The 27,978-nt window shown below is 37.8% G+C and overlaps 2 protein-coding genes across 2 annotated transcripts in view; both read right to left on the bottom strand.

Annotated features, from left to right (window-relative positions):
* Positions 1-2,857, bottom strand: part of LOC104611302 (pyruvate kinase 2, cytosolic-like) — a 28,322-nt gene extending 25,465 nt beyond the window's left edge. Inside the window, exons 1-4 of the mRNA XM_010278286.3 lie at positions 2,573-2,857; positions 1,599-1,695; positions 1,407-1,504; positions 43-198 (exon numbers count right to left, since the gene is read on the bottom strand). Of these exons, the coding sequence (XP_010276588.1) occupies positions 43-198; positions 1,407-1,504; positions 1,599-1,695; positions 2,573-2,641 (420 nt within the window). The 5' untranslated portion in view covers positions 2,642-2,857. The remainder of the gene's footprint in view (positions 1-42; positions 199-1,406; positions 1,505-1,598; positions 1,696-2,572) is intronic.
* A 2,851-nt stretch (positions 2,858-5,708) lies between these two features.
* On the bottom strand, positions 5,709-27,024 carry LOC104611301 (F-box protein At3g54460-like). Its single transcript, XM_010278285.3, has 9 exons — positions 26,304-27,024; positions 20,048-22,654; positions 19,743-19,956; positions 19,358-19,645; positions 10,027-10,086; positions 9,758-9,888; positions 8,539-8,653; positions 7,640-7,788; positions 5,709-6,219 (listed from the first exon to the last, which is right to left on the bottom strand). The coding sequence occupies exons 1-8, from the start codon at positions 26,867-26,869 to the stop codon at positions 7,642-7,644; spliced, it is 4,128 nt and encodes a 1,375-aa protein (XP_010276587.1). The 5' UTR covers positions 26,870-27,024; the 3' UTR covers positions 5,709-6,219; positions 7,640-7,641.
* Positions 27,025-27,978: the final 954 nt, after the last annotated feature.

Raw genomic sequence — 27,978 nt, 5'->3', positions numbered from 1 at the left:
CAATGACAAAACGAAAAGTTACTAGCAGACTCAGATACACACCTCAGCAAGTCCAGCATAATTGACAGTTAAGACCTTAGCTGATGGTTCCTTAGAAACATCTGCAGTAATAGTAACATGATCTTCAGCCTTCAGCTCAATTGGATTACCAGTCGTATTGCAAACTTGAAGCTCTGGCCCTGCAGTATCTAGCATAACCTGGTAATAATGAACTAAATTAAATGCAGGCATCAGGCATGTATGCCTAGAAAAAGCATGTTCTACCATTACCAAAAAGAAAATTCATGTTCTACCAAATTTCATAGGTGTAAGTGTGAAAAAACATTAAAGAATTAATAAAATAGCACTCCTGAAGCTTTGCTCCAGGTCAATCCTGAACCAGAGCATCACTCAAAAGGAATCACCTATATAATCTTACCCAAAATTTTCGAAACATAACAAGGATGAGAAGATAGAAATGTATGAGGCCTCCCTCTCTCCCCTCCCAAACTTTTAGAAATAGAACAAAATATCGCATCTAGTTATTCACTAACCAAAAAAACAAAATACATTATAAAATTGTCTCTTTTGGACTATGAAGCGGCATGAAATGCAATCTCAAGATATATATCTCAGTTTTGGCCAAAATTTCCTTATAGTGATAGAACAGAAACAAGGGGTAAATCCAGATAAAGTACAAGAATATGTTATTTGAGCATCCCCTTATTGCCTATGCTGGTTGATAAAAGATAAATCTATTCTACCTTCTCAAGAAGAAATTCACATTAAGAGGGCATCCAGTACCATCCAATATGAACCCCCTAGATTGGTTGTAATTTATTCCAAGAACATAGCTATAGTGGAGATCTACGAAGCTATTTTCTCTTGGAAAGATTGTACAAGCTCAGTGAAATTACGCATTTTTTTTCTTTTTTTGGATATAGAGAAGTAATCTGTTATGGAGAGAGAGGCCAATCAAGCCTTGGTTGCCTAGCTTCTTTTCTTATTATGAATGGAAAAATTATATTGCACCATTCTTACTTTCTTAATAAGCATAAAAAGCTTCATATGTAAGAATGCTAATACACTCTTCTAATAGCCTTGTGATTAATTGTACATAAAAATATAATTCTTATATAATGCACTTTTTACAAGAACTCAATAATTACCAAAAAGGCTTCATACTCTTTAAATAAAATTCTAAGTAGACAGGATTCTCAATAAAACACCTCATTTGAAAGTAGGGACCGTATTCTAATGTTTGAAAAGGGATTGTTTATGCAGAAAAGAATTAGTATTATCTGTATGCACATGAACATGTGTGTGCGCTGCCGCACAAAGTTAAACACAAAATCTATTGCCTAGACTTTTATTATATTGGAACTTTATGAAATGGTAGATAAAGATAGAGAAGAAAGACAACTTACAGCACATAGCCTTTTAACATTCTTCACAGCTTTCCTCAAATTATCAAGAGTTTCCTGGTGGTACTCTGCACTCAACCCAGAGAAATCGAACCGTGCAACTACCAGAAAATAAAGAATGTATTGTGGGCATCAGAACAGGGTTACATCACAACTAGGAAATGTATACTGATGAGAAGTATCCATGAAAATCACCTGACATTCCTGCTTCTAGGCATGCTTCAATCACCTCAACAGAGCGTGACTTTGGTCCAAGGGTTCCAACTATTTTGGTTAGTGATGGGATGTAGCTCTGCAGATTTCACATAAAACATAAGCAAAAATCTTTGTTTTAAATAAAGCATTACCATAAAACAGAATTATATTACACTACCATGAAATACAATTACAGGAACACTTCCAATTATTGAAGCAAACAAGAAAAAGTGCCTTAAGATGGATATTAAGGAAAAAAAAACAGCAAAGCAGAACATCAAAAGCAACATACTACTGCAGAGGAAAAAAATGCAATGAATCTTTAAATAAGAGCATAGAAAAACAATTCAGAGTTCTGTCTTATCTGCTTTCGCGTGGTAGGCTGGGGGAGATAAGCAAGAGAGCTCATAGTCAATAATGAGGATAGGTAGGAATAAAGCTGTATCCATAACCTCATCCAACTAAGGAAACCGTCATATTCATCATAATTTATCAGAGAAGTCTGCCAGGGTAGAACTTACGAAACAAAGCCCAAGCTCTAAAAACTAAATGAAGAGAATCTGAACAACAAAACAAGACGGGCTTGACAAATTCATCCCACAACGATGAATTGATGATCAATACTAAAAATCTTAAGAAAAAATCCGGAGAAAATAGCTTATATAATTAAAACCAAACAAAAACTAAATAAGAACAAAGAAGACAATATAACAGTAAAATTCATCTGAAAATCTGTACAATAACGATGAATATCACTGGAACACTGCAACAGAACAGGTTAAATAATCTATAATGTTTCAGGACGAAAACAAACTAATAAGAGCTCAAAAGAAACACAGCAACAGAATAAAACTAAAAACGAGTAGAAAGTTCAGCAGAACGGAAATTTAAATGCATATGTTCTTCATGTTACGTACGTAAAGATCTTGTAGCAATGGATTCATTCTAGAGAGAGAGAGAGAGAGAGGTGTTACAGGTATAGTAGATGTAAGAACTGAAGCGAGTCGAACTGGTTCTTCGATCACCATTTGACCTCCTTGCATTATGTTCAGCTTGAGAGAGAGATGGTTTGTTTGGTGAGGAACTTGGCTAGTGAGTTGGAGAGGAAGTAGTAGTTGAAGAATTTATACAGAAGACGAGGATGATTTATGAGGTTGTTTCTGTCTTCCGCTGTACTGGGAGAGTGGGAGTTGAGACTTTGGATTGGAAGGACAGATAGCATATGATGAGACAAATTTACCAAACAGCCCTCGTCCATGCTTTCATGAACGGACAGTTGATATCAGGCTACTTCCCTCTTCCCCAATAATCACGTTCTCACGTTCACAAGTTTGTAGAAAGCCATGGATGATGGATCTAGCCAGCTGGCAGCTTAGGTGGCAATCAGAAAAATGCTAGTTTTTGGTTGCCTCATTCTCTAGCCCAATCAGGATTAGCTGTTGCGTTGGATTCCAGATTCAAAAGAATAGTAGAAACAAAAGTTTTTTTATTCAGACAGGAAAATTGGAATCGGCTGATTTGTATTTTAGCTTTAATGACCTGAAAGAAAAAAATGGGAAATGCCAAGGATACAAAAAAAATCAAGAAATACATATTAGAGCTGCAAGTCGATGGAATTGGATGGGTATAGATAGGTCCAATATTTGAATTTGAATTTACATTATCCATTGGATTTATATTAGATTTGAATTGAATTTGGATTATAATTAAATATTGAATAGTACAAATAAATTGAAATAAAAATCATCAAAATATTATATATTATTAAAAAAGTAAATTAAAAATGACTTATATAAACTAGAAACTATGACAATTTAGTAAAACATAATATTCAAATCAATATATATATATATATATATATATATATATATATATATATATATATATATATACTACCAACAAAATGCTCCCAACTGTCCACTGCAGATATACATTGAGAATATTATTTATTATTATTCGAAACATCTTCCGTATTTACATATTATTATTTATGAGAAATATTCCTATGACTGTAAAGTCGGTGTGAGGAGCATATCCCAATTGATGCCTCCCTTGTCATTCATTCATGGGAGATGTTTCTCATGTATGGCTGCAATGGCTAATTGGGATGTTATTCGCACGTGTATTGGTATGGTAGTTGATTTGATCAGATTGGGGTGGATCGCCAAAAAAACAGGTCCAGGGTTTAATTTGTCAAGTAGGGAAAGTTGATGGTGGAACACGTGAGGGTTACAACTCTCACGTGTTGTGTGAGAGTAGGCAATACAACTCGTGTCCAACTAACTAATAAAGAAATCAACTAACTTAAGCCAGATAGGCGGCATCCATCTTTTTGTCCTTTTACGAATGCAACACCACTACACCAGAAGTCCAGAAGTTTTTAACGGTTTTCCTATTTCCTAAGGGAGAAAATGTTAGGCCCACAATAAGGTCCATTGGATTAGAACCTGTCTCAAGAAGTACACTTGTGTGTATTTCTGCGTTTTGGATAATAATATAATTAATAAGGGACATTCGACCTAGGTTTTGGATTTACTTGTATTTAATAATGGACTTCCATTGGGAGATTGTCACCTTTCAAAAAAAAAATTGGGAGATTGTCTTCACTTTACAGTTTATTGGGCCTGGACTTAGCTATTTCGCCACCCAATCCAAACAATTGTTCCTAATGGGCTTCAATTAATTAATTAGTTTGATACGCGCTAGATCGTCTAGTCACTCTGGTCCGGCCATTTGAAAGGAAACTACACCCATGAAGTTCTAGCCTTCCTTTTTCAGGTGTGCAAATTGGGTTGGGCCAAGCCCAATTAGGACTGTCAATAAATCAGATCTAATTCGATTAAATTGGATTTGGACGTCCATTATGATTATTGAATTGGATTGGACCAACATATGAATAAGCGGAGAGAAGAAACTAACAAAATAGACCACACTTAATAATCCATTCTGTTATCTGATCAGATTGGATCTATACCAGCTTGGACCGTTAATAATCCAGTCCAAATCAAGTGATATTTTTTTTCATTTTTCCGCAAAACCTTATTGACTCATCTCAGTTGCAGAGCTCCACCATTAGTTCCTTTGATTGTTCCATTGTGGAAGAATCACTTCGACAGTAAGAAGATCAAACACAGAACTCTATTACAACCCACACACAACGTGAGGGTCATTGGGGTCGATCAGATCAGAACCATGGCGATTATAAACCTAGGAAACCCCATCGTCCAGTGTTTGAGTGAAACCTACCTAAAGAAGCCTGTCAGATAGAAAAGTTAGTCCCCTATCAGTTGTCCCACTAGGAAAAAGTGGATATAAACCTAGGAAACCCTACCGTTGGATTGCAACCTAGGAAAAAGTGGATAGGGAAAACACACGGGGCTCTTTTTGAACCCCATAGAGGCTAACTGTTTGGATTGCAATCAGAACCGGAATCAAAATCCATAGGAGTTGAAATCGAAACGATCTATTCCTCCCGCCTATTTGGTTCAGATGGGAATCAAAATTAAAATTGAAATCAGCTGGAATGGATTCTCATTCCAGGAGGGGTGGGAATGGCGGGAAAATTCCATTCCACCATGAATGGGGTAATGGGATTCAGATACCACCCAACCAAAGGGTTGGAACCATTCCAATTCTAGACCCCTATTCCCGCAAACCGAATACACCCTTAATAAATCACTTGATTCCCTCTCTCTCCATACCATGCATGTTAATAGTCGTATGATCATTTATATTGAGCTAATAAGACCAAATAGCCTTGGCATATTACACATCACAATAGGCCATTATCAGGACCTTCTAAGATACTTGTATAGACCATGGCCCAACCGAGAGAGTATGGAAAGAAAACAATAATAAGCAAAACCCAGTACTGCTATCAATGCCTGGGCCAATGGATTCTGCAAGCCCTTGTTAAATTATTTGCACTTCAATCATTTCTTGTTACTTCTATCCTTGTCCTTTTTGGTCTACCCCTACCCCTTCTAGCCCCTTCAACTTGCAACTGAACACCAAAGGAGTACAAGGATTAGGAATAGACCGAAAAGGACATCATTGGTCTAGTAAGAAATATGGCATTAAAGTCCACTTGGCTAAGAAGCAGAACTGATGGAAAGAAATAAGAATCAGTAATTTGATTAGTAATACAGTACAGGAACTGAAATGATAGGTTCAATGTATACATACCCGCCATTGTATATGACATACAAGAAAATTATAGAATGCAAGTTTCAATGCATGTGTTGTCCCACCACCCAGGTGGGTCAGTAGCAAAAAATTCATACCTCCATCCTGCTCTAGACTCGGAAGTAATATCTTTTTGTTTGGTTAGTTCAAACTTATGCGGCTATAGCCACCAAAACTCTCCTGACATGCATACAACATCGAATGAAACCACAAGAATAACAATGACAGTATACTCCTAAAAGTTCGATAGACCAAGTTATAACTATTGCACTGATTTGGGTCAGAGGCTGCTATTTCTTCTTGAAGGACAAGTCCAAGTCATCTGCTGGCCCGAATCAATAGAGATCACCAATCAGATACAGGGAAAGAGACTTGTATATGCCAAAAAAGGGATGAGAAAGCTTCAACCAAATATCTAAGTGTAATAATCAAGTCCCTGCAGCAAAATCACCCATAATGATGTAAGATCTTATACCTAACAAATAAGCAAGGGATGTACCAATGAGAAAATATTATTTTCATGACCAGATGGAAATAGACCAAGTGCCTTCTTCCAATTACAACTCTTATTATGAAAACTACAGAAAGCATAATTCATGTATATTTATCAATTCTTGTCTCAGCACAGAAGAAGACCAAGAACACATTGTTGTCATTTTCTGAGTATGTAGCAGGAAAGAAGTTACTTGCTTATTCTGTTTCCTTTTTCTCCTCTTCAGTTTACTGCCTTTAGAAACCCTTGGGTTAGATAGCAACACAACCGTTTTCCCATCAACCACTGATTATTATCTACCATATATTGAATTTTTATGCTTTTTTTTCAAATATGTGAGCATGATGTGGACAACTTCAGCTGCCACCTCAAGTCAACATGTTAGAATATTGAAAAACAAAACATGGACTTGCACATCAAGGTTCCATATCTTTCCAATACTTGAAGCTTTAATTCCAAAGAAAATGTTTTTATTTGCACACCATATATTTTATTTTGTGCAAGTAACGTGATATTGATGGAAAAGAGGACAGGCTAAAAGTATAAGAATAAATCATTGCTATTAATTTATAACTGTTCATATTAAATTAATCAAGTACTAGAATCCCAACTTCATTCTGATATTTAAACCTAAAGAATGAAAGATTTTATAGTTGCATATCATGAGATTGTCAAAGAAAATTTCCACCTTGATGGTTCTATTAGGATTTTTCCTTTTTCCCTCCCTATTAGATTTTTTCCTCCATAATGATAAAGAGCTAAAACATCTGCTACTTTAGGATCTAACTGTATAAAGCAGGTGCAGATCTATGAATTGGAGATGTGCAAGTCTCTTAGGACCTAAACTACCTACAGGTCTTCAAGAACATTTGAGAATTCATCCAGAAATCACTCAACTGGAACACATAGAGGAACTCCTATGTCAGTCACTTTCATTCCCTTTATCGGACCATCTGTAGCACTCATAGCTACAGCTCTAATTCGATCATTTCCTAATAATTGCTCTACCTCACAAGTCACAATGATTTGCTGGTCTGCAGTATCTTGATCCTCCTTAACTACTAAAGCATCGTAAATATTATGCATCTTGCCCAGGGGAAAAGCTACACCCAATATCAGACCAATAACTTGAGCAATACACCCCAGGTATTTTTCTTCAGGCTCAGTTTGGGAAGAGTGCAAATACAAATATGTACAGTGCAAAACCTTGTATTTGTATTCTTTCCAAACTGAGCCTCAAGTGCAGAAACCCCAGGACCAGAAGTAGGATTCATACATTTCAATTCACAATATCTTCAAGATTCCAGAAAGTCCACGTAACATTAGTTCATGAAAGGGACAATATAAAATGAAAATTCGATACCTTTATGTTTTAGAATTTGTCCGTACAAAGCTGAGCTGGGCCAGGTAATTGCTCTCAGCAAAATCATGCAATGTACGATGCACCCGTGCTCCTCCACAATCAGTTCTTCCAAGCTCTTCCTTCATGGTTCTTCTACATTCATTAGCATCCTAATGGAAGATTTCCAGGCAATGGTTAGAATATACTCCTTTGGATAAAACAAGTCAGAGAACTGATAGGAATCCAAAACCACATAAGCCCCAACTGATAAGAGGGGTCCCCACATTATTTAGACTCCCTTAGGAAAAAATAAATAAAAAAACAGGGCTCTGTGTTCTAATGAAGCCCTTTAGACACCATGAAGTTCACTAATTTCTTCTGAGCTGTCCTCCCAAACCTTCTAAAAGCTAGTACTATTTGTATATTTCCTGCAAATGTTTGGAGCTTCCAAAGAGAATATGTCCTGTCTAACTTTTCTAAAGATAATGCATCATGTCCATGTCCTGAAATCAAGGATCCAGTCACTCCAGCATTTAAATGACTTTCCACATGAGCATCAACTAACCTACTAGGGTCAATACACAGACAAGTCAATCTAAATAACATGTTTAATAAACAAATAAGGCATAACTTGATAAATTGGGTACCGAGGGGCTGCCAATGGTTTGGCTGATTTGTTAGCCAAGCGAGGGGTCAATGGGGACAATTGTATTGAGCTCAAATGTAAATAGTTATATTGTGGAGGTAGGTAGATCTACTTCTCCTTGGTTCCTGCTATCATATATTTTTCTATTTATATTAATGAAACTGATTATTTATTTAAAGAAAAAAGGTATAACTTACAGGGTAAAGAAAGAGTGTTTATCACCTAGTAAATAGTTGCCAACACATATAAAAGCATAAAGTTGTTGAAGTCATACCTGTAAGAATTTCAGCATTTGCTCTTCAATGGTACCATGCATTGCCAAAGTTTCCACATGAATAGGACGAGTAGCACCCATCCGATGAGCTCGACTTATGACTTGTTCCTCTACACTGGTTTGATATGGCAAATAATTGTTTTTATATGAAATAATTTTATGGAAGTGTATAGCATAACAACATATTTAAAACATTAAAACAGCTTAAACTATCGTGTCTTTGGTTGGAAATTTTGAGGAGCAACTTTTGATTTGAATGGCACATTTTCAAGTCCAGGCCAATATGGAAAATGAAAGCATCAGCATACCAGTAAAACTGGCAAAAAAAACATGTTTTGTGTGACAGAAAGAAGAATACAAGATTCCACAGCAACCCAAAACAAGAAAAGGGGTCTCCTAGATATAACATGGGTCCTAGCCAAAGAGGAAACAATAGAAAAGAAACTAAAGCACATAAATACACATCAGAACCAGGGACCAAAAGCAACCCTCACCTCCCAAATACACAAAGCCCCTAGGTCCCTCAAGGAAAAACACAAGTTGAAAGGGAATGGCAGTAAATGGCTTCATCATCTTCTAGAACAAAGTTGATTTAGGCCTATAAGATTCCCCCACAAGAGGCAAGCTCAAAGTTGACAGCTGCACTCTTGGGAACCTAAGGATGTCAAGGATAGGAGTTTTTTAGAACCATGTGATAGAAATTTTGATCATTTATACAGGTCCAATTGGTCGAGGAAATTATAGACACACAGAGCTGTTTATCTCCCTTCAACAAGGGCTGTGATTATCCTTGTCTCCATTGAGGATCAAATTCAAGACCTCTTGCTTACTAAATGGGTGCTTTAACAATACGAAAACCTTGTTTAGAATATTTAGATGGTGATGACTGACAAGATCAAGTAACTGTGCAACTGATCCTTAGCAAGAGAATGAGTCAGCAGGGAAAATCTATATTGGGTGTCTGCCATCGGGGGAAAACAACTGCACTATCTTTTGGCAGTATAGTAACCTTGGGGCTCTTGAGAACCTGCTTTTAGCCAGCTGGCTCCAAGCTAGCTCTATCATTCCGATTTTTGAAACATCAATAATATATATATATATATAGAACCGGTTAACTTTATTCGAAATAAGAAAGGTACATGAGGAGATGGACTCAATAATATACTTTTTGATCTGTTAATGATATTAAAAGCGAAAAAGAAAATAACAGAAGTTATACCTTCTGTCCCAGATAGGTTCCATCAGAAATACACGAGTAACAAAGCTCAAATCAAGGCCCAAAGCTGCACTTCCATCCATCAAAAGAGCCATACAATTCACATCATGCTGGAATATTGTCAATGACTTTATCTATGAAAAGTGAAATTGAATTAAAACCCCAGAAAATGCCAATGTAGGTAGAAACAAATGCTTTCATTATTCATTATTACTGAAATGCCATAGAGAACAGAAATATTCGGTATGAATGGAAAGGTACATAGTAAATACCTTATTAGCAGAATGCATCGGACTATACATTCCAACAAATTTTATGCCAGCAACTGTTAACTGCCAGAAGGAAAGCACAAGTCATTCCAATAGTAAAGGAGAACCATAATAAATCACCGACTTTTTTTTTGTTATGGCATGTTAATTTTCATACTTATCCCCATGTCTTTCTTGTATTTCACATTTATCCCCCTGAATCATTTATGTTTTTTAAATCCAAAGCCATGTTATGAGGAACACAATGAGTAGGATGTGAATGGAAGCCACTGTATAATCTACTATAAGATGCAAAGCATAGAAGAATATCTTATATTAGAAAGTCAATATCCCATCACTTGTCCTGGGGACAATTTTTGGCATGTCAGTTTACAAACACCTTGAATTTGGTGTTGTTTGAGAGTTAGCAAGACCATAAACTTAAGAGACAAATTGAGTGAATATGACCAATCTACAATGGATATATAAACCTGATAAAAAAATAGATATGCAAGTCTGGATGAATTAACTAATCTAGGACCTAGGAGTTCAACTTTTGGAAAAACTATGATTACAAAAAGAACTCCAAATAGGGAGATCAGGGCTCAAGCAAAAAATGTTGGCTCACCTAGAATTTAGAAATTTCACCAAGTTGATTAGATTTTTGGTTTCTAGAATTTCACCATAGAGAAAGAAGTTGTTAAGGAGAGAAAGGAAGAAAGTTTTAGCTAGTTCCTAAGTTTAACTTCATGGATCCCAAGGAAAATATTTGGCATCCCATAAGTTCTATACAAATATAGAGCCACTCTGTATAATTGAAACTTTTGAATCAGTATAAATTCCTTTACTACTTATCTTTTCAGAATTCCTTTAACCTACCAAGAATTTTCTTAATTGATATGACTCAATTTTAGGCCTCATGTTGGACTTGGTGACTCCATATTTGGCTCAGGAAGAAAGGTCTAAGTTTTTATCAATAACTATTAATGATATCATTAAAGATTTAAAAATGAAAAACCTGTTGTTGAAAAGATGGAAATGAGGATTAAAACAACAAAATAGAACACAGCCTAGGGCTGCCCCAACAAAAAGTTTCCACTATTACCACACTTCATTACAATTTAATCCCTGAGCCTGGGCCTGGGTACCCCCAAACCAAAGCATCTCTTGCAGTCTCAGTTCTTTTAACAAATCAGCAAGACCATTAGCAGATCTAGGGGTCAACTTGAATGAGCAATTCATGTTAACCCTTGCTTCCCAGATCAAATGTCCTAAAGCACAAGGACCAGAAGCTGGTGAACAGAACCATGACATCACCACTTGACAATAGTAGTCGATCAAGACTACAATCAGTCTTGAATTCAAAAGAAAAAGAATGAAGAAATTGCAGAAGAGAAGAAGCACACGAAGAGATTTTGAAAAGAGAAAGGGTTGGTCTTAACATCAGCCGACCCACTCTTAATATTTATATATGTTGGACTAATTGTAAAAGGGCTGAATTGCCCTTACTTACATGGCAAATAAACTATTAATAAAGATGAAATAATAAGCTGAAATAACTACCAACTAACACTGACATAATTAACAGAAATGTGCTGCCATACAAACACAATGGGGTCCACATCAGTGTTCTCTATGCTCCCCCTCAAGTTGGGAATAGATATTTGTCATTCCCAACTTGCATAGGTCTGCCTCTAACTTCTTCCTTGGAACAGCTTTGGTGAGAAGATCTGCAAGCTGCATGTTGGAGGTGATATACGGGATACACACTTCTTGAGATGAAACCCTTTCTCTGACAAAATGTCGGTCTACTTCAATATGCTTAGTTCTATCATGCTGTACCGGATTATGAGCTATATTAATAGCAGCCTGATTATCACAATACAACATTAAGGGTTTCTCATAAGCAATACCCAACTCCTCAAATAATGACTTCAGCCATAGGATTTCAGCCACACCATTAGCCATAGATCTATATTCAGCTTCAGCACTAGAATGAGAAACAACACTTTGTTTCTTACTCTTCCAGGAGACAATGTTACCTCCTACAAAAGCACAATATCCAGAGGTAGACCTTCTCTCATCAACACTCTCAACCCAATCAGCATCTATATAAACCTCTATCTTCATGTGATCACTATTCTTGAATAATATACCTCTACCTGGACACCTATTCAAATATGCTAATATCCTCTCAACTGCAAGGAGGTGAGTAGTTCTAGGAGAGCGCATATATTGACTGACAACGCTGACTGCATAACCGATGCCCAGTCGTGTGAGACAAAGATAGAGGAGTTTTCCAACTAACCATTGGAACATAGCTTTATCTTCAAGTGGCTCTCCACCCTCTGCACTGATCTTGTGATTCTGTTCAATAGGTGTATCTACAGGCTTAACACCCAACTTTCTAGTTTCTTCCAATAGATCTACAACATACTTTCTTTGAGAAACAAAAATCCCATGCTTAGATCTAGCTACCTCAACACCCAAGAAGTATCGCAGCTCTCCCAGATCTTTCACCTCAAACTCTTGATGAAGGAGTTGTTTAAGAGACTCAATCTCACTGTTATCATTCCCTATCACTATAATATCATTCATATATACAGCAAGCAAAGTCAAGGAAGAGTCCACTCTCTTAATGAACAATGTATGGTATGACTGGGCCTGTACATAGCCGAATTTTTCAAGGGCTTGTCTGAATCTATCAAACCAAGCTCTGGGGACTGCTTTAGTCCATACAAGGCTTTATTCAACCGGCAAACCATCTTTCCTGTCTCTGCATCATAAAATCCAGGAGGTAATTGCATGTAGACTACTTCCTGTAAGTATCCATTGAGGAAGGCATTTTTAACATCCATCTGGAACAAGGGCCAAGAGTAACTGGTTGCAAGGGATAATAAAACTCTAATAGTGGTCATCTTTGCTACTGGAGCAAAAGTATCCAAGTAGTCTATACCATAAGTCTAAGTAAATCCCTTTGCAACTAACCAGGCCTTATACCTTTCAATGGAACCATCAGTATTATGTTTCACAGTAAATACTCATCTACACCCAACCAGTTTCTTCCCTTTAGTCTGGTCAACTAGCTCCCAAGTATTATTCCTCAGAAGAGTATCCATTTCAACCTTCATTGCATTTTTCCACTCAAGAACTGACAAGGCTTACCGCACTGTTTTGGGGATAGGAATATCAGCAATGGATGTGAGAAAGGACCTATAAGAGGGGAACAGGCGATCATAGGACAAGAACTGGGAAATGCAGTGAGTTGTGAATGTGGTGCAACGCCGTTTGCCTTTACAGACTGCGATGGGGAGGTCAAGGTCATCCAAAGGAGGTAAGGGTGCAACAGTGGAAGGTATCTCAGTGGGACCTGGATCTGATAAAGGGATTGTGGTACCTGGATCTAGATCAGTAGAAGGAACTGGGGCTGGCCTGGACCGCTGATGACCGAAATCAACCTGCCTCCACCGCCTGTGATAGACATTTGGAGGCAGGTTGATTTCGGATCAAATTTGGAATGATGAGGTCCAAGAATCTGAACAAAACAAGTGCAACCAAAGGTTTTAAGGGGAACAGTAAACAATTCTTTATCAGGGTATAGAAGGGTAAATGGAGGCTTCATGTTAAGAACCTGTGAAGGAACTCAATTAATGAGATACACTGTTGTAAGAATAGCATCTTCCCAGAAACGAATAGGCACATTAGAGTTAAACATAATGCTTCTAGTTCTAGCCACCTCCAGTATGTGCCTATTCTTCCTCTCAGCAAGCCCATTCTACTGTGGTGTATAAGGACAAGTACTCTGGTGAATAATCCCATGATCAAGCAAATAAGAGGCTAATGAGTTGGTAAAGTATTCTTTCGCATTATCGGATCTGAAGATTTTGATTTTGACCCCAAACTGGGTTAAAATCATCTTATGAAAGATCTAGGTCAAAGCAGCAACCTCATCTCAAGAACGCATAAGGTAAACCCAAGAAAAAGGGGTATAGCCATCAACAAAGAACAAGAAATATATGTATCCCCCCATAGCAGTGATGTGATACGGGCCTCAAACATTGGTATGCACAATATCAAAAGAATTACTACTTCTTTTATTACTCAATGAATAAGATGTTCTACAATGCTTTGCAAGCTCACAACTCTCACATCTCAAATTGGACATCTGAACAGACTCAAATAAATTTGGAAACAAACTCTTCAAAGACCAAAAGGATAAATGACCCAACCGATTATGCCAAAGCATAACCTAACTAACAAACTGAGAAACAAAAGACTTCCTATCTTCACTATCTTCCCAATGAAAACTCTCTCCAAGCAGATAGATCCCATTCGTCTCACGGCTAGTCCCAATCACTTTCCTTGTCTCCAAGTCCTAAAAAACACATCGGTCAGGGAAAAAAGTTACTAAACAATTCTAATGTTTTGTAATGCTATTGACTGAAAGCAAGTTAGTATTAAGCTTAGGAACATGCAGAACTGAAGATAAGGAAATGGTATTAGACAACTTGATGTCTCCCTTGCCAGAAATGGGAACAAGGGAACCATCAGCAATGGACACTTTATCTCTACCTGAAGATAAGTGATAGGTAGTGAACAGTGATGGCAAGACAGTCATATGGTCAAATGCACCTAAGTCTATTACCCAACAATGTTCAATGTTACCTAGAGCTAAAGCATGATAAGCAAAAGCTTATGTGGGAGGAGCTGATGGCAGCTGAGATGATTGGGCTTAATTGCCAACTTCCTTTTCCAATTGAGTTAGGGCAGCCCAGACAGCAGCTAGGGTGTCCAGAGGTGTGCCTTTTGTGCCCGATGAGGATGCGCAATCAGTATTAACATCCATATTAGCATTACCCCTTTTGTTCCTGAGTTTTGCTGGAACTAGATGAGGGTGCAGCTTCCAACATGTGTCCTTAGTATGCTTAGGTTTCTTGCAATGTTCACACACTAGATCTTGCTTGTCTTCCTTCTTTATATCTCCCTCCGTATCACCCCCAGACTTAGGTTTAACTGCTGCCAAGGCTGGTGGGAAGGACTGATGCCGCATCATAACCTTTCTCCTAGTCTCTTCACTATGCACTAAGGAGTAGGCTTGAGATAAGGTCACATTGTCCCTTGTTAGTAGTTGTTGTCTCACAATATCATAGTCAGGATTCAGACCAGATAGGAACTCAAAAACCCTATTAGTTTCAACTTGCTTTATATGAGTCTGTGCATCCTTCTGACTTTCCCACTCAAGTGTTTCTAGCTTGTTAACCTCCTTGCTTAAGGTTGTTAACCTCACACTTCAATTCATAAGCCCTAGCAACATTAAGGGGTTGGGAGTAAGTCTCTTTCATGACATCCCAGATTTCCTTGGTTGTTTTTGCCCACAAATAGTTCCGGCTGATATGTGGCTGCATAGAGTTGCACAGCCATGTCATAACCAAATAGTTCTCCTGAACCCATTTGGTATAAGTTTGGTCCTCCTTAGTTGGTTCTTTCACATCTCCCAACATGTAGCTCAGTTTTCCTCTACCCCCAATGGCCATCATGGCCGATTGAGCCCATTCTAAGTAGTTTGATCCATCAAACTTCACAGTTGTAATCTGAAAGGCATTCTCAGACATGTCGCCAGAATTTCTAGTCCCAAAAACACCTTCCACCTGATTCTTGAACTCCATTCTTGATCAAGAATTAATAAAAAAAAAAAAACCTTTTTAACTACTGTAATAGAATAACAACACCCAAACAACTGATAACAGTCGGCCTAGGTCTTCCAAAGAACAAAGAAAACAGAATTTTGTATGAAACCGGCTAAAAACCTGATCTGAAACCAACAACAGTTCTGAATTTTAGGGTTTTCTCTCAAAACCCTAAAGAAAAAACACAGATTTTCCAGCCGCACCTCTCAGAATAAACCAAGATGATTTTTTTCAAAGTTATTCTCAAGAAAAAACTTACTTTATGAAAGAAAATCTCTGTCCACCACCTCCTGTCTAAAGCAAAAACCCTAATCTTGAGGAGCCAAAGTCTTTTCTGATTCTTCCTGACTACTGGAACTCTCCCAGCCTTCTACAATCTTTTTAGTAGCAGCCGCACACTACCAGTAACCTCCAAGAATCAGCCGATCCTCCTTCTTTGTTGAAAAACTTCTAAACCTAGGAGATTCTCATGTAGTCAATCTAATTAGACTAACATAAGAGCTCTTAGGTTGGCTCTGATACGAAGTAGTCGATCAAGACTACAATCAGTCTTGAATTCAAAAGAAAAAGAATGAAGAAATTACAGAAGAGAAGAAGAAGAGAGGAGAGAAGAGAAGAAGCACACGAAGAGATTTTGAAAAGAGAGAGGGTTGGTCTTGACATCAGCCGACCCACTCTTAATATTTATATATGTTGATTAATTGTAAAAGGGCTGAATTGCCCTTATTGCTTACAAGGCAAATAAACTAATAATAAAGCTGAAATAACTACCAACTAACACTGACATAACTAACAGAAATATGCTGCCATACGAACACAGTGGGGTCCACATCAGTGTTCTCTACAACAATCACCTTCATCATCGTTGTTGTCATCTAAGCCTTATCCCAACCATATGGAGTTGGCTACATGAATCTTATTTAGCCATTCTGTCTGTTCAGTGCCATATCTATTAACTTGACAATCACCTTCCACAACCAAAATTGATAGATTGAAAGACAATGCCAATCTGTTACCTTCAAGGAATACTATCAACTTAGAGCTTAAAGAATTACCTACTCCTGTTGGACCTGAAAAACTGTGTATAATAGTTCCATTATAATCTTTTTTTATCAGTAAAAGGATTTCATTAATAATTAAAGATTAAAGATTTAAACTTAATACATCTGTCGGCAAAACCCAACACCCCTCAGTACCCAATTGCAAGTATGCCCAGAAAATACTTTGCCTATTTACTCCCTGTTTAGCTAATGTATCTGCTACCCCGTTTGCAGTTCTTGTCACCCAGCTGAAACTTGTATTCAAGTTCTTTGCAATCATATCAATCTCTCTAAATGCATGTCTGTATTTCCATGGTGCTTCTTTAAGGTGCTTTGCCCAATGAATTACTAACTGTGAATCACCTTATTTGTTCATATTTTTTTTGAATTCCAACTAACCCCCTGTTATTTTTCCTGACCCTTGGTTTAAAATCTAAGGCTGTGGTTGGATAAGCTTCCCTTAGAACCTTTGATTGCTGCAAGCAGGGACAAAAAATAAAGAAAGCCAACAGATTACTACATTGATTGTTCAAATTCTAAGGCTGCAATTGGATAAGCTTCCCTTAGAACTAATCTCAGCTTTGCAGTAGGATATAAGGGGTATTGGGGTGACCTGGCTAGCTTCCAGGCCTGACATACAGATCCAGCCCAATACCAACGCAGGACTAGGCTGGCAAGCTTGCCAAGTAACTTTATTAATAAATATAAAATATGTATAAAAAGGAGAGATATACGTATCCTATCCATATGAGAGACCCTTCTAGGCAAGTTGCAGAATAAGAATAGCAAAAGGAACAATCAGTGCCTACTAAGTCCACCCACTTGGCTTCAAAATCTATATTTCTCATTTCTTTGAAATATCTAGGCACTAGAGCCCAATCCACTATAAATGAGTTAATGTCCTTAGTCCTTGCAAATGGAACAGCCTTGACTTGTTTATAAGTACCCTTCTGTTCCTGAAGGTGCCTGCCAGATTATCACATCCCCATTCTTTGATGCACCAGAATCTCTAAAACCCCTTCTCATAAAGGTACTCATACCTGACAATCAGAACCTCTAAAACACATTTTAAGTCCATATCCCAAGACAAACCATTTGAAGAAATTTGTTTTTCTAACTGAAAATGGTGTATAGCCACGGGAACCAAGAACTAAATAGGACACTCTCCCACTTGAGATCTTCCCAAAATTTTATTTTCCTACCAAAAAATTGGATCATTCTTGGTATTTTGCAAGAATAAGAGATAAATGGGACCAATGGATTTCCAATGGGCACCACAATGTGACTTTGTTTATTGATCCTAAGTCCTAACCATTTTGGTTGAGGCTGTATTAGCCCTTGATTACTAAATGCCAAAGGGAATTAGGTTCAATTGGAAACTTGCAAAGCCATTTGCCTAACAGAGCAATATTCTTTTTAATATAAAAGAATTAGGTTATCACCAATTTGTATGTCCAGGCAAACCCCCCCCCCTCCCCCCATTCCTTCCTTGTCTTTATGTCTTTGTAATAGAGCAGTGTTCTTGGCTTTGACTCTTTGTAATCCTAGACCTGCATCAGATCTACTTCTACATAACTCTTTCCGCTTTAGCAGGTGACCCTTAATTGTCCCTGGATCTTAGAGGAGATTTATAATTATTTTCTCAATTTTGTTTACCACCTTCACCAAAGCCCTGAAAACTGATGAGGAAGATTGGCAAATTAGAAGACTTTCATTAGGCCAGGCTGCCAATTGCCACCCCATCTTGATAAGGAAAAACTGATTCAATGTCATTTTGAAGCAACAACGGCAAAATTGAAATCCATAAGGACAAAAAAGATGCTTTGAGCTTAAAAAGTGTAACAGCAAATTTGACATGCTTGAACATGCAGCATATGAAAGCATTGTTCTGCAAAGGTGCTTCTGTTCTTGTGGTTCAAGAAGTATAAAAGCTTAGGAAAGTCCAAACACAAGCTAATTATCAAAGATAAAGTAGAACTATATTAATGTATTAAGGGCAGAAGGGAGCCCTGCCCAAAATGCTATGAAAAAAGGGACAGAAAAAGAGCCCCAGTGGGTCAGATTGTGCATTATGAAGCAGGACTAAACTTTAACCTTTCCAAAATATTCTTATTGAATTCTACATTTTGATTTTAGTTTCTATGACATGTTTTTGAAAGAAAAGTTGTCTTATATCACCATGCCTTTACCTCAAGACTTCGAATCACCAAAATAACCTATGGTTATTCATTATTACTTTATATCCAATAAGATTGTATTAGTTTGATTACTTGACAACTTAAATTAAAGAAAATAGGTTTTTTTGTCTTATATGTACAAAATCCATTACCCAATATTGGTCCCAGTTGTCTGGGGTCTTGGGAGGGCTAGACTGGATATGGACCTAACCTTAGGCATTTTTTATGAAGTGGCTGCTCTGAGACACAACCCTGCATTCTCATACTTGCTAACCCAAGATTTTACCATTACCACGTAATAACCACCTTTTTTGTCTTCTATGTATGGATGCAACAAGTCCAGGTAATATACATAAAAGAAACATAAAATAGAGAAGAAGGGGATAGATATGAGCATGCAAAAACATAGGGGTTCAGATGCAAAAAGGCACCTATTTCACATAATTGCTACCTGCTGTTCAATGACATGTATATGCTCAAGGAACTGAGAAAATATTATCACTTTCTCAGGAAGTAACTTGTAAGAGTCAACACTTGTTTTCTTGCAGGCCTCTTGGTTGAGGAACACGTTCCAGTGTCTTTTCTGAGATAGAAAAAGAAGCGGATTAGAGAGCTTCACATCCTCCTCATCTGTGGAATAGCCTATCTTTCTATTGGCCTCTTGCAGATCTTTCAACCTTTCAACAAGATAAGCAACTTTACTGCTTGTTGTTGCATGCCAATCAGGATCCCAGTCATCCTGTATATCATAGAAAATAATATGTGAAAGCAATTAAAGCCACAAAGAAAGAGCAAAGGATGGATGAAACTTCATAGATCCTCAGAGATAAACCTACCTGTTTGTAAGAAGGTTGCAACTCAATAAGATCTTTAGGAACAGGCCATTTTGGGTTAGGGTTTTCAGGTCGGGTTAAAATTTCAGGACTCTGCATTTCATAAGAGTATCCACAACCAGGAAAAGTGCATCTTTCACTATCCATTGCAACACAATCAAGGCATAGAAGATGCCTACATGGCGTGATAATAGGTAAACGACACCACTCTTTACACCTAAACATACAAAAAAAAATAATTAACTTGGCTATAATTTGGCATGACATAGATAGATATGCCAAATGAAATCTCAAAGGCCAAATGATACCTAAAACAGTTACCACCATCAAGGAGATAACGTCTGATCATGGCATACTCTTCAGACGCATGTTCTAGACCTTGTTCAACTAAAATATCCATGGTTTCCTGAATATCCTCACCAGCATTTGTTACCTTAATATGTCCAGCCACACAACATGATAGCCTCACATTTCTGATTGTGGTACTTCGGAACTTCCACTGTTTTGGGTTCAAGAGACTCTCCACATGTGAAGGATCATTCCAGTCAGCCATTAAAATATTGCGGTGAACAGTGACTACCAATTCATTGTAACTTTTTGCATGTTGTTCAGTGAAATCCACAAAAGTCACTTTCTTGATGCAAGGAGGAATAGTTTGCAGATCTTTCTTTCTGGCACTAATCATGGACCTTTGAAGTAGATCCAGCAAGCGCGAACGACCTTCCTCCATCTCTGCCTCAAATGGCCTAAGAATGCCAGCTTCCCATGATTTCTGATTTTCTCCATATGCTTCCTCATGAAGGAACTTGAGCATTGGCTGAAGATGAGATACTTGACTGTTGGGTGTATTTGGAGTTGGCGTTCCAGTCAATATCCACCGGTTTGAAGCTGTCAATGAGACAGCCATTTGCAACTTGTTTGTCAAGTTAAGACTTGAACCAAGGGTGTGCCCTTCATCTAACATTACTCTAAGCCAGTGAACTTGCATTAATACACTCTTCTTACGGGGGCCCCATTCAGCACTTAAACGATTAAAGGTGGTTATGACAATATCATAGTCCCATGCCAAATTGTGTGCACTGGGCTTTTTTTGATCAGTCCAGACATAAACACGAAGCTGCCCTGGCTTGACATGCTTTTGGATCTGTGTCTTCCAGTGATCCACTAGATTTGCAGGGACAACAATAAGAGTTGCTCTTGACAAATATAACCTAAATAAATCTAAAGGTTTAGTTAGAGCAATTCGAAATGCTGCCAAATCAAAAGCCAAATTAACAAGCTTGCATGGGTAATACCATCGAACAGTACCCTTTTCAACTCTCTTTACCAGACCAAATGCTTGAAATATTTTATGGTATCCATTGGCATCAACATCAGAAACAATACGTGTATCCAAGACAGGACGTGTCAAACCAATTGTTTCCATTTCCAAGAGTTTGTCCTGAGAAAGTTTACCCAACCAAGTTAAAGCCTTCTTTGTCTCAGAATTTATCAATGTATAATGCTCTTTAAGCACACTTGCAAAAAACAACACATTTTGTTCCTTTCCTCCTGAGGTTCCTTTAGTGTAAAACCCAGGTAAGTATGTTATGGACCGTTTATAGTCCCAAGATTCCTCTGGAATGGCACAACTCTGATGTAATGGGTCTGTATTCATGCTACAAAACCATGCTGCAGTAGCATCTGGGATACTTTTGTCTGAAAGTTTTCGCCACTTGTGACAAGCATCACACTGAACCCAAGTTTCACTATTTTCAGAGAGCTCATTGGTAGCCTCCCTAGGCATCTTGGAAAGATTTGGCCGTTTCAATGGCATCCCTTGCTTCTCCAGAGGGGCATTTCTTGAGCCAGTTGATTTATGTCTCCTTTTATTCCTAGCTTTTTTAGCTTTACTATCTTTTGAAAAGCCTGATGCTCCTTCATATTGATCGAGAAGATTTCTCTTAACATGACTCAAACTCCTCGTGCATCGAAGAACACGTGTTGCTGGCAAAGAAGGTGTATCTGTTGAAGATGTAACTATTGCTTTATGATCATCAGAGGGCACTAATCTTGCTCTCTTTGGTAAGGATTTTGAACTCATTGCAGAAGTAAACTTATCAGCACAGATTTGTCCTCTTCGTCCATTCTGACCTACAATCCTCCTCCATGATGACATGAATTTACCAGGTAACAAATCACCAGAGCTAAGCTCATAGTAACCACATCTCATGTCAGGATTATGTGTACACCATGTTACTTCTACTCCATCTGGTGGATCTGCTAATGTTCCTTGTGTCTTCAGAATAAGAGAAAGAGCAGTTATAGTCTTACCTAAGCCTGGCTCATCACAAAACATACCCCCACGGAAATCTCTGATAGTGGGAGCAATACCAGTTGCTATTTCACCAGAAACAGCATTTACATAAAAATGGAATCCATCCTCAGTTGAGAAATCCATATAGAAAGGATGGGCCAATACTTCAGCATTGCGTTCACGTTTTAACATCCATTCGACTGCTGCCTGCTGATGAGGGAAAAGTTTGAGCTTCATACATGGCATGATTGATACAGCCAAGGACCTTAGATGGCGGCAAGTGGCAGCAACCATGACAAGATCCATTGGTCCAAGTGAAGTTAAGACATTAATCAACACATCATCTGAGACGGTCCAAATTCCTGAACTAAGAGATGCATCTTCTGGTTCTATTCTTGTTGAATAAACCTTGCCTTCCTTTTCTATACCAGGTAAGCTCTTGAAAATTTCATAAAGATCAAACCTCCTTTTCTTAGAAGATCCAAGTTCATTGCTATGCACATTACATCCAAAAGCATGACAATCTGAATGGTTCCAAATGTTCCTGTTGTCCCCACAGGTAATTTTATACTGATTTCCATCACCAATGAGCATGAAGCTTCTCTGCTCCCAGTCACAACTGTAGCATCATGTTCCTGAATTATGTTAGTGTGGCAGACAATAAATTGAATTATTCAATCAATATACACAACTGAGTTAAATACAGACTGGTATGCATTAAGAAAGTATACTGCAGTCAATTATCAACAAAAAAAAAAGTTGATCAAAGTATCAGTAATAAGTAAAGCCTGTCAAGAATGAAATTTAATCCACTTGAACAATATAAGAGTCATACAGTTACACAATTCAACTAAGCCTTGTCCAACTCCTAACCATATGGGGTTGGCTAAAGGAATTGTCTCACCATTCCACTCTGTTTAGTGCCATACTTTAACCCATTACCTTTTTAGCTTGTACTCTTCTAGGCCATTCAACTTGAGGAGACATGATGAAAACAATAAAGTAGAGAGAAAAGGGTGGGGGAGATAAAGAATAAGAGAACAATGCATTAATTTTGGTCTGCTGCACCCTAATGGCTTTTAATCAGCAATGGGTCAATCTATTAATTAATGAAAGAATGGTGTAAGTACAGATGTGCTGTGCATCCCTTGGATGCTAGCATTACCACTTTTACTCCATACTGTTACAGACTTCCCTGCATTTTCTTCCACCACTATATTAGTGGTGGAAGAGAATCTCTTTGTTCACTTCTCTGCATTCTCTCACCAGCATATAAGTTATCATTACCTGACCTCTGTGTCTGTGTGAATGCAACACTCATCTCCTCAGTCAACCTTTTTATCTCCATCATTGCATTCATGTATAACTATGGGCTTCATTGTTTTGCTTTCACTACCCTAATACGATTTTAGAATCCCCTTCTACCACTATATTGGTATAATGTAATGACTCCCCCAACCTTAAATGTTGCACATAGACACCAAATCTGCCCTAATGGATTTACTAACTACAATGGGACCTGAACACACCAAGACATTGTCTTCCATATCCCTAAAGACACCACCAATTCCAGTCATCCCTGGGTTGCCCAAACTGCAGCCATCAAAGTTCATTTTAATTACATTCCTGGTTGGAGGAGACCAAGTCCTGATAGTAATCATTCTTGCAGACCAGAAGTCTGGCACTATATGCTGATTTCTGATTATATCGTTATTCATTAATAGAGAAAGGCTGAAACATTTTTAATGTTTTCATGTAATGTGCTACATTTACAAAAGTAGGGGCCATTGCTTGGTTCAATGGTAAAATCTCAGGCCAACAAGCATGAGAACACATATTTGAGTCTGAGAGCAGCCACTTTGCCAAAGATTAGGTTTATATCTAGTCCACCCCTCCCAAGACCCCAAATAGTTGAGACCAACAATGGATAACGGCTTTTAAGCTACCTTCACAAACATGCTTTCAATTAGAGCTTCCTTTGTTTAGTTTTTGTCTTTGACAATTCCTGTGCCCTTTCCTCCCAAATAGTCCAAAGTAAAGCACCACTTCTGCAGCTCAACATGATTTTTCACTTTTCCCCTCTTCTTTCTAGGTGATGAAAATGAAATGCTGATTGCTGAATAAGTCTGCTACATTTTTTAGCACATTCCAGATGCATCCAAAAAGAAGTAGAAATCCTAAATGCAAGACACATAAGAAAAGGAGATTAATGTGGTAAGTGAATTCATAGATTACTCTGCAAAGAAACATGTCGGATAATAGACACTGAAACTCTTCTATAGATTCTTGTAGGTATTGTTTTTCAAGTGAACCACCTCCCAACAAAAAAAAAATCCCTTAATGCACCCAAATGCTTATTTATATGACAAAAAATAAATGAGGAAAGGGAAAAAAACTAGAGCCAAGTCATTCCATGGTTATAACATTCAACACTCTTTGGCATTCTCCCTAACATCAACCTGAAGTCCACATCCAAGCCTAAGCTCATTACCATGTATAGTTAAATGAAGATATTTGGATGGAAAAAAAGGAAATTATGGTTGGCACAAATGATTACCAAGGCACATAAAAAGTTAAAGTGGTGTGATTTTATTAAGTTAGGGTTTCTTCTAGAATGCCATTAATTCTAGGAAACAAAAATACAATGGTTTGGCTTTGCGGGTGGGGAATTCTCATGTGAGACTAGAAGCTGGCCTATGTATTTGGCCATATAATTGTGGTTGGTATAATGATTACCAAAGTTCATAAAAAGTTAAAAGTGGTGTGATTGTATAAGCTAGGGTTTCTTCTAGAATGCCATTAGTTCTAGAAGACATAAATACAAATGGTTTGGCTTTGGGGGTGGGGGATTCTCATGTGAAGAGTAGAAGGTGGCTATGTAGTTGGCTATGTTTTTTTTCCCTTTTGGCTTGTACTTCTGTATATTGTATTTTTTTTCTGAAACCTCTCTATCATTAATACAGAATTTGAATTACTGATTAAAGAAAGCCTTATCATCAAGTATTCTCTTGATTGTCTGCTCTGTTTTCATCTCCGTATTTATGGTTTATTTTGTTTTTTTTTTCTCACTTTGAGCTATTGATTCTTTGTTCTTCAAAACTCTGCCCACATTTCTGCTACTGCAGATTTTCCTTGACTCTTGGCCCTGATGGTGTTAATCACTAAATGCATTTGACCTCAACTGAGACAAGTTCTCAATCTGCAAGAGATTTCTTGCCCTTGTAAAAGTTATTCAGCATTTCAAACTACAACATCCAGATTTAGAACCCATTAGTGACTAATAGATTTAGAACCAACATTTCACTGTTTGATGTAATCGGATCTTACCAGGTCAGACCTGAATCTCAAAGAACGACCTACACTTGTTTGCTTCCATTATGGTGTTACTATATCAGTTCATTTCAAAGGTGAAAGATCTATGGGATATTGGTATCTCTGACTACAATCTTGGTTTGACTAGAAGTCTACTGTAAGACTTTAAGACAATACTTAACTCAGTAAATAATCCTTTCCTCTTCTCTATTTTGGTTACCCTTGAATTACCTATGCACCAAAAACATCATAATTTTCCTAGTCCCATCTTCACAACCATCCTTAACAATGTCTATCCCCATTCCCCAGCCAATAATCTATCTTCCATGTTTGGTCTTATTTGAGTCCTTATTACATGATTAGAGAATTATGTAGTTAAACAAGGCAATTTCACTTAGATTCAGAGGGGGGGGGGGGGGGGGGGGGGGGGGCGCAAAATGAAAACCACGTTAACTAGAATCAAAGTTAGGAAGCTGAGGCTGACCCCTAAACCACAATGAAATCGTGCTTACATATTTCTATAACCACTAATAGTCTGTAAATCATGTTAACTTAAATCGAACTGCAAACAAGGAAGTTAAGGTTCACACTCAAAACCAGAACAAAATTTCTTACGTAATTCTATAGTCATGAACTTAATCCCTAAACTGTATCTTTGGTGACTTCCTGCTGAAGGTCAAATAGTAATTTCTAAGGTTTAGGAGATTAATAAAAACAGCGCAAAATCTTACTAGCTTCTGCATCCATTTATTGTCCACCCTATAAAAACCTTACCATGGTCAATTAAAGTATATAGAAGTTCCCCTTAAAATCTGTGAAAAAGATATAAAGGCGGAACTTTTCCTTCGGAAGGTAGGATCATACAATACAGAAGAAACCATAGAAAATAGAACGACCTACAAAGAACAGACTTCATATCCAAAAATTATAAATTGCTACAAAAAGAAGTTTTATACCTCAAATGTCTGAACAGAGCCGCGGCAGTTGACCCTGATCTGGGGAACTGCCAACCAGACCATACCGCAATAGGCAAATACACATCAACCAGAACAACAGCCCTCGCCTCCCCGTTATCACGAATTGCAATTCTAACCACTCTAGCAACAATCTCCAAGCATTTATGCATTGTCAATGCGTGAAGCTGATGAACCACACTCATGCTACCATTCACGAGTCCCATTGTCCGCCTCTTCTTCTTCGAGGAACCGCATTCGTTCCCAATGCCCTTACGTTTCCCCGAATCCGGAGTCGAAATCCCACAACCGATCTCCATATTCTCTTTCGAATCTTTCTCCGGGGACAAATTTCCATTGCATTGAATCAATGACAACATTGTACCATCTTCGCAGCGGAAACCTACATCGGACCCTTCGCCGAAGATGTAACAACGCATTCCGGCAACTAGTTCTTTGGATTGGCCATTCTGTTCTTTCTGGTTGGGTGAATTCGCAACGAGCACAGCGCAGACGAAGCCACACAGCTTGTGCTGCCGAAGAGACTCTTCTGCTGGAGGGCTTGTCATTGCTGAAGTGCAAAGTTTGGGCTTCAAATTTCAGGGCTCGAAGCTGTTCTTCTGATCATTGGAGCTTCGAAACACAAAAGATAGACAGAGAGAGAGGAATAAATTGCAGAGCTTAAGAAAGCGAGAAGAACGGTGGGAGGTGTCTGTTTCCAATGGGTAGTGATGAGTGGGACCAATTAATTTACAATACAATTGTCAAATATCTTTCCCGAGAACTTTTCGGATCTAGGTCGTTGATCTGGAATTTAATTTGACCACAAACGGCTGGAGTAAACAGCAAATACGTAGACACTCTTCTACGACGTCTGATGCGTGATCAACGGTAGATAAATATATGGGACCAGTTTTATTAAGATAGATCGCGGTTTATTCGATGAAGAGAATTCCGATTTCCCACAACCGAAAAGTATTCCAGCGGGAAACTGATTTATTGTTTATAAACCAACTAGAAAAATGAATGCCCAATAAGCAAAAGGTAGGAATGTACGGATGAGATCATATTCGCGCCCCCGGCGCACCTATAGCACATCCCAACCTGTATTGGAACATCACTCAATGACAAAAGTATGGGAGTTCCCGATGAAAACTGACATGTGCATGGAGGGTGCGCTCCGTTGGTTGCAAACGATGGGCCAATTATATTCATCAGCGCCCTACATAGGGATGCAAAGGGATCGGATCATAGGGATGCAAACGGATTGAATCGGATTCGAATCAAAGTCAATTTAAATCCGATCCGACACTATATGTTGGATTCCATCTGATTTGATTTGATAGGACTCAATTTGAATTCGAATCCTATCACTAAGTCAGATCTTTAGATCTGATCCGGTCTGACTTGTTTTTTTTTTAAATTAATAAATTATTATAAGAAAAATAACATATACTAATTTAAATAAAATAAAAAACAAAAATACAAGTATTTTTTAATTATTTTCATCATATATATACATGTTTTTTATAAAAAAAATAAATAATATAACAAATTTATAAAAATATAGTATAAAAAAATATATTTATAAATATATATAATATATCGGATCGAATCTTCTTGAATCGGATAAGGGGTGATCCGAATAAGATGTAATTTCATATCCTAGTATCCGATC

The sequence above is a fragment of the Nelumbo nucifera genome, chromosome 7 (assembly GCF_055504915.1).
Source record: "Nelumbo nucifera cultivar China Antique chromosome 7, China Antique-T2T, whole genome shotgun sequence".
NCBI lineage: Eukaryota > Viridiplantae > Streptophyta > Magnoliopsida > Proteales > Nelumbonaceae > Nelumbo > Nelumbo nucifera.
The sequence above is the reverse complement of the archived record's forward strand: the minus strand, read 5'-3'. Positions and strand labels throughout refer to the sequence as shown.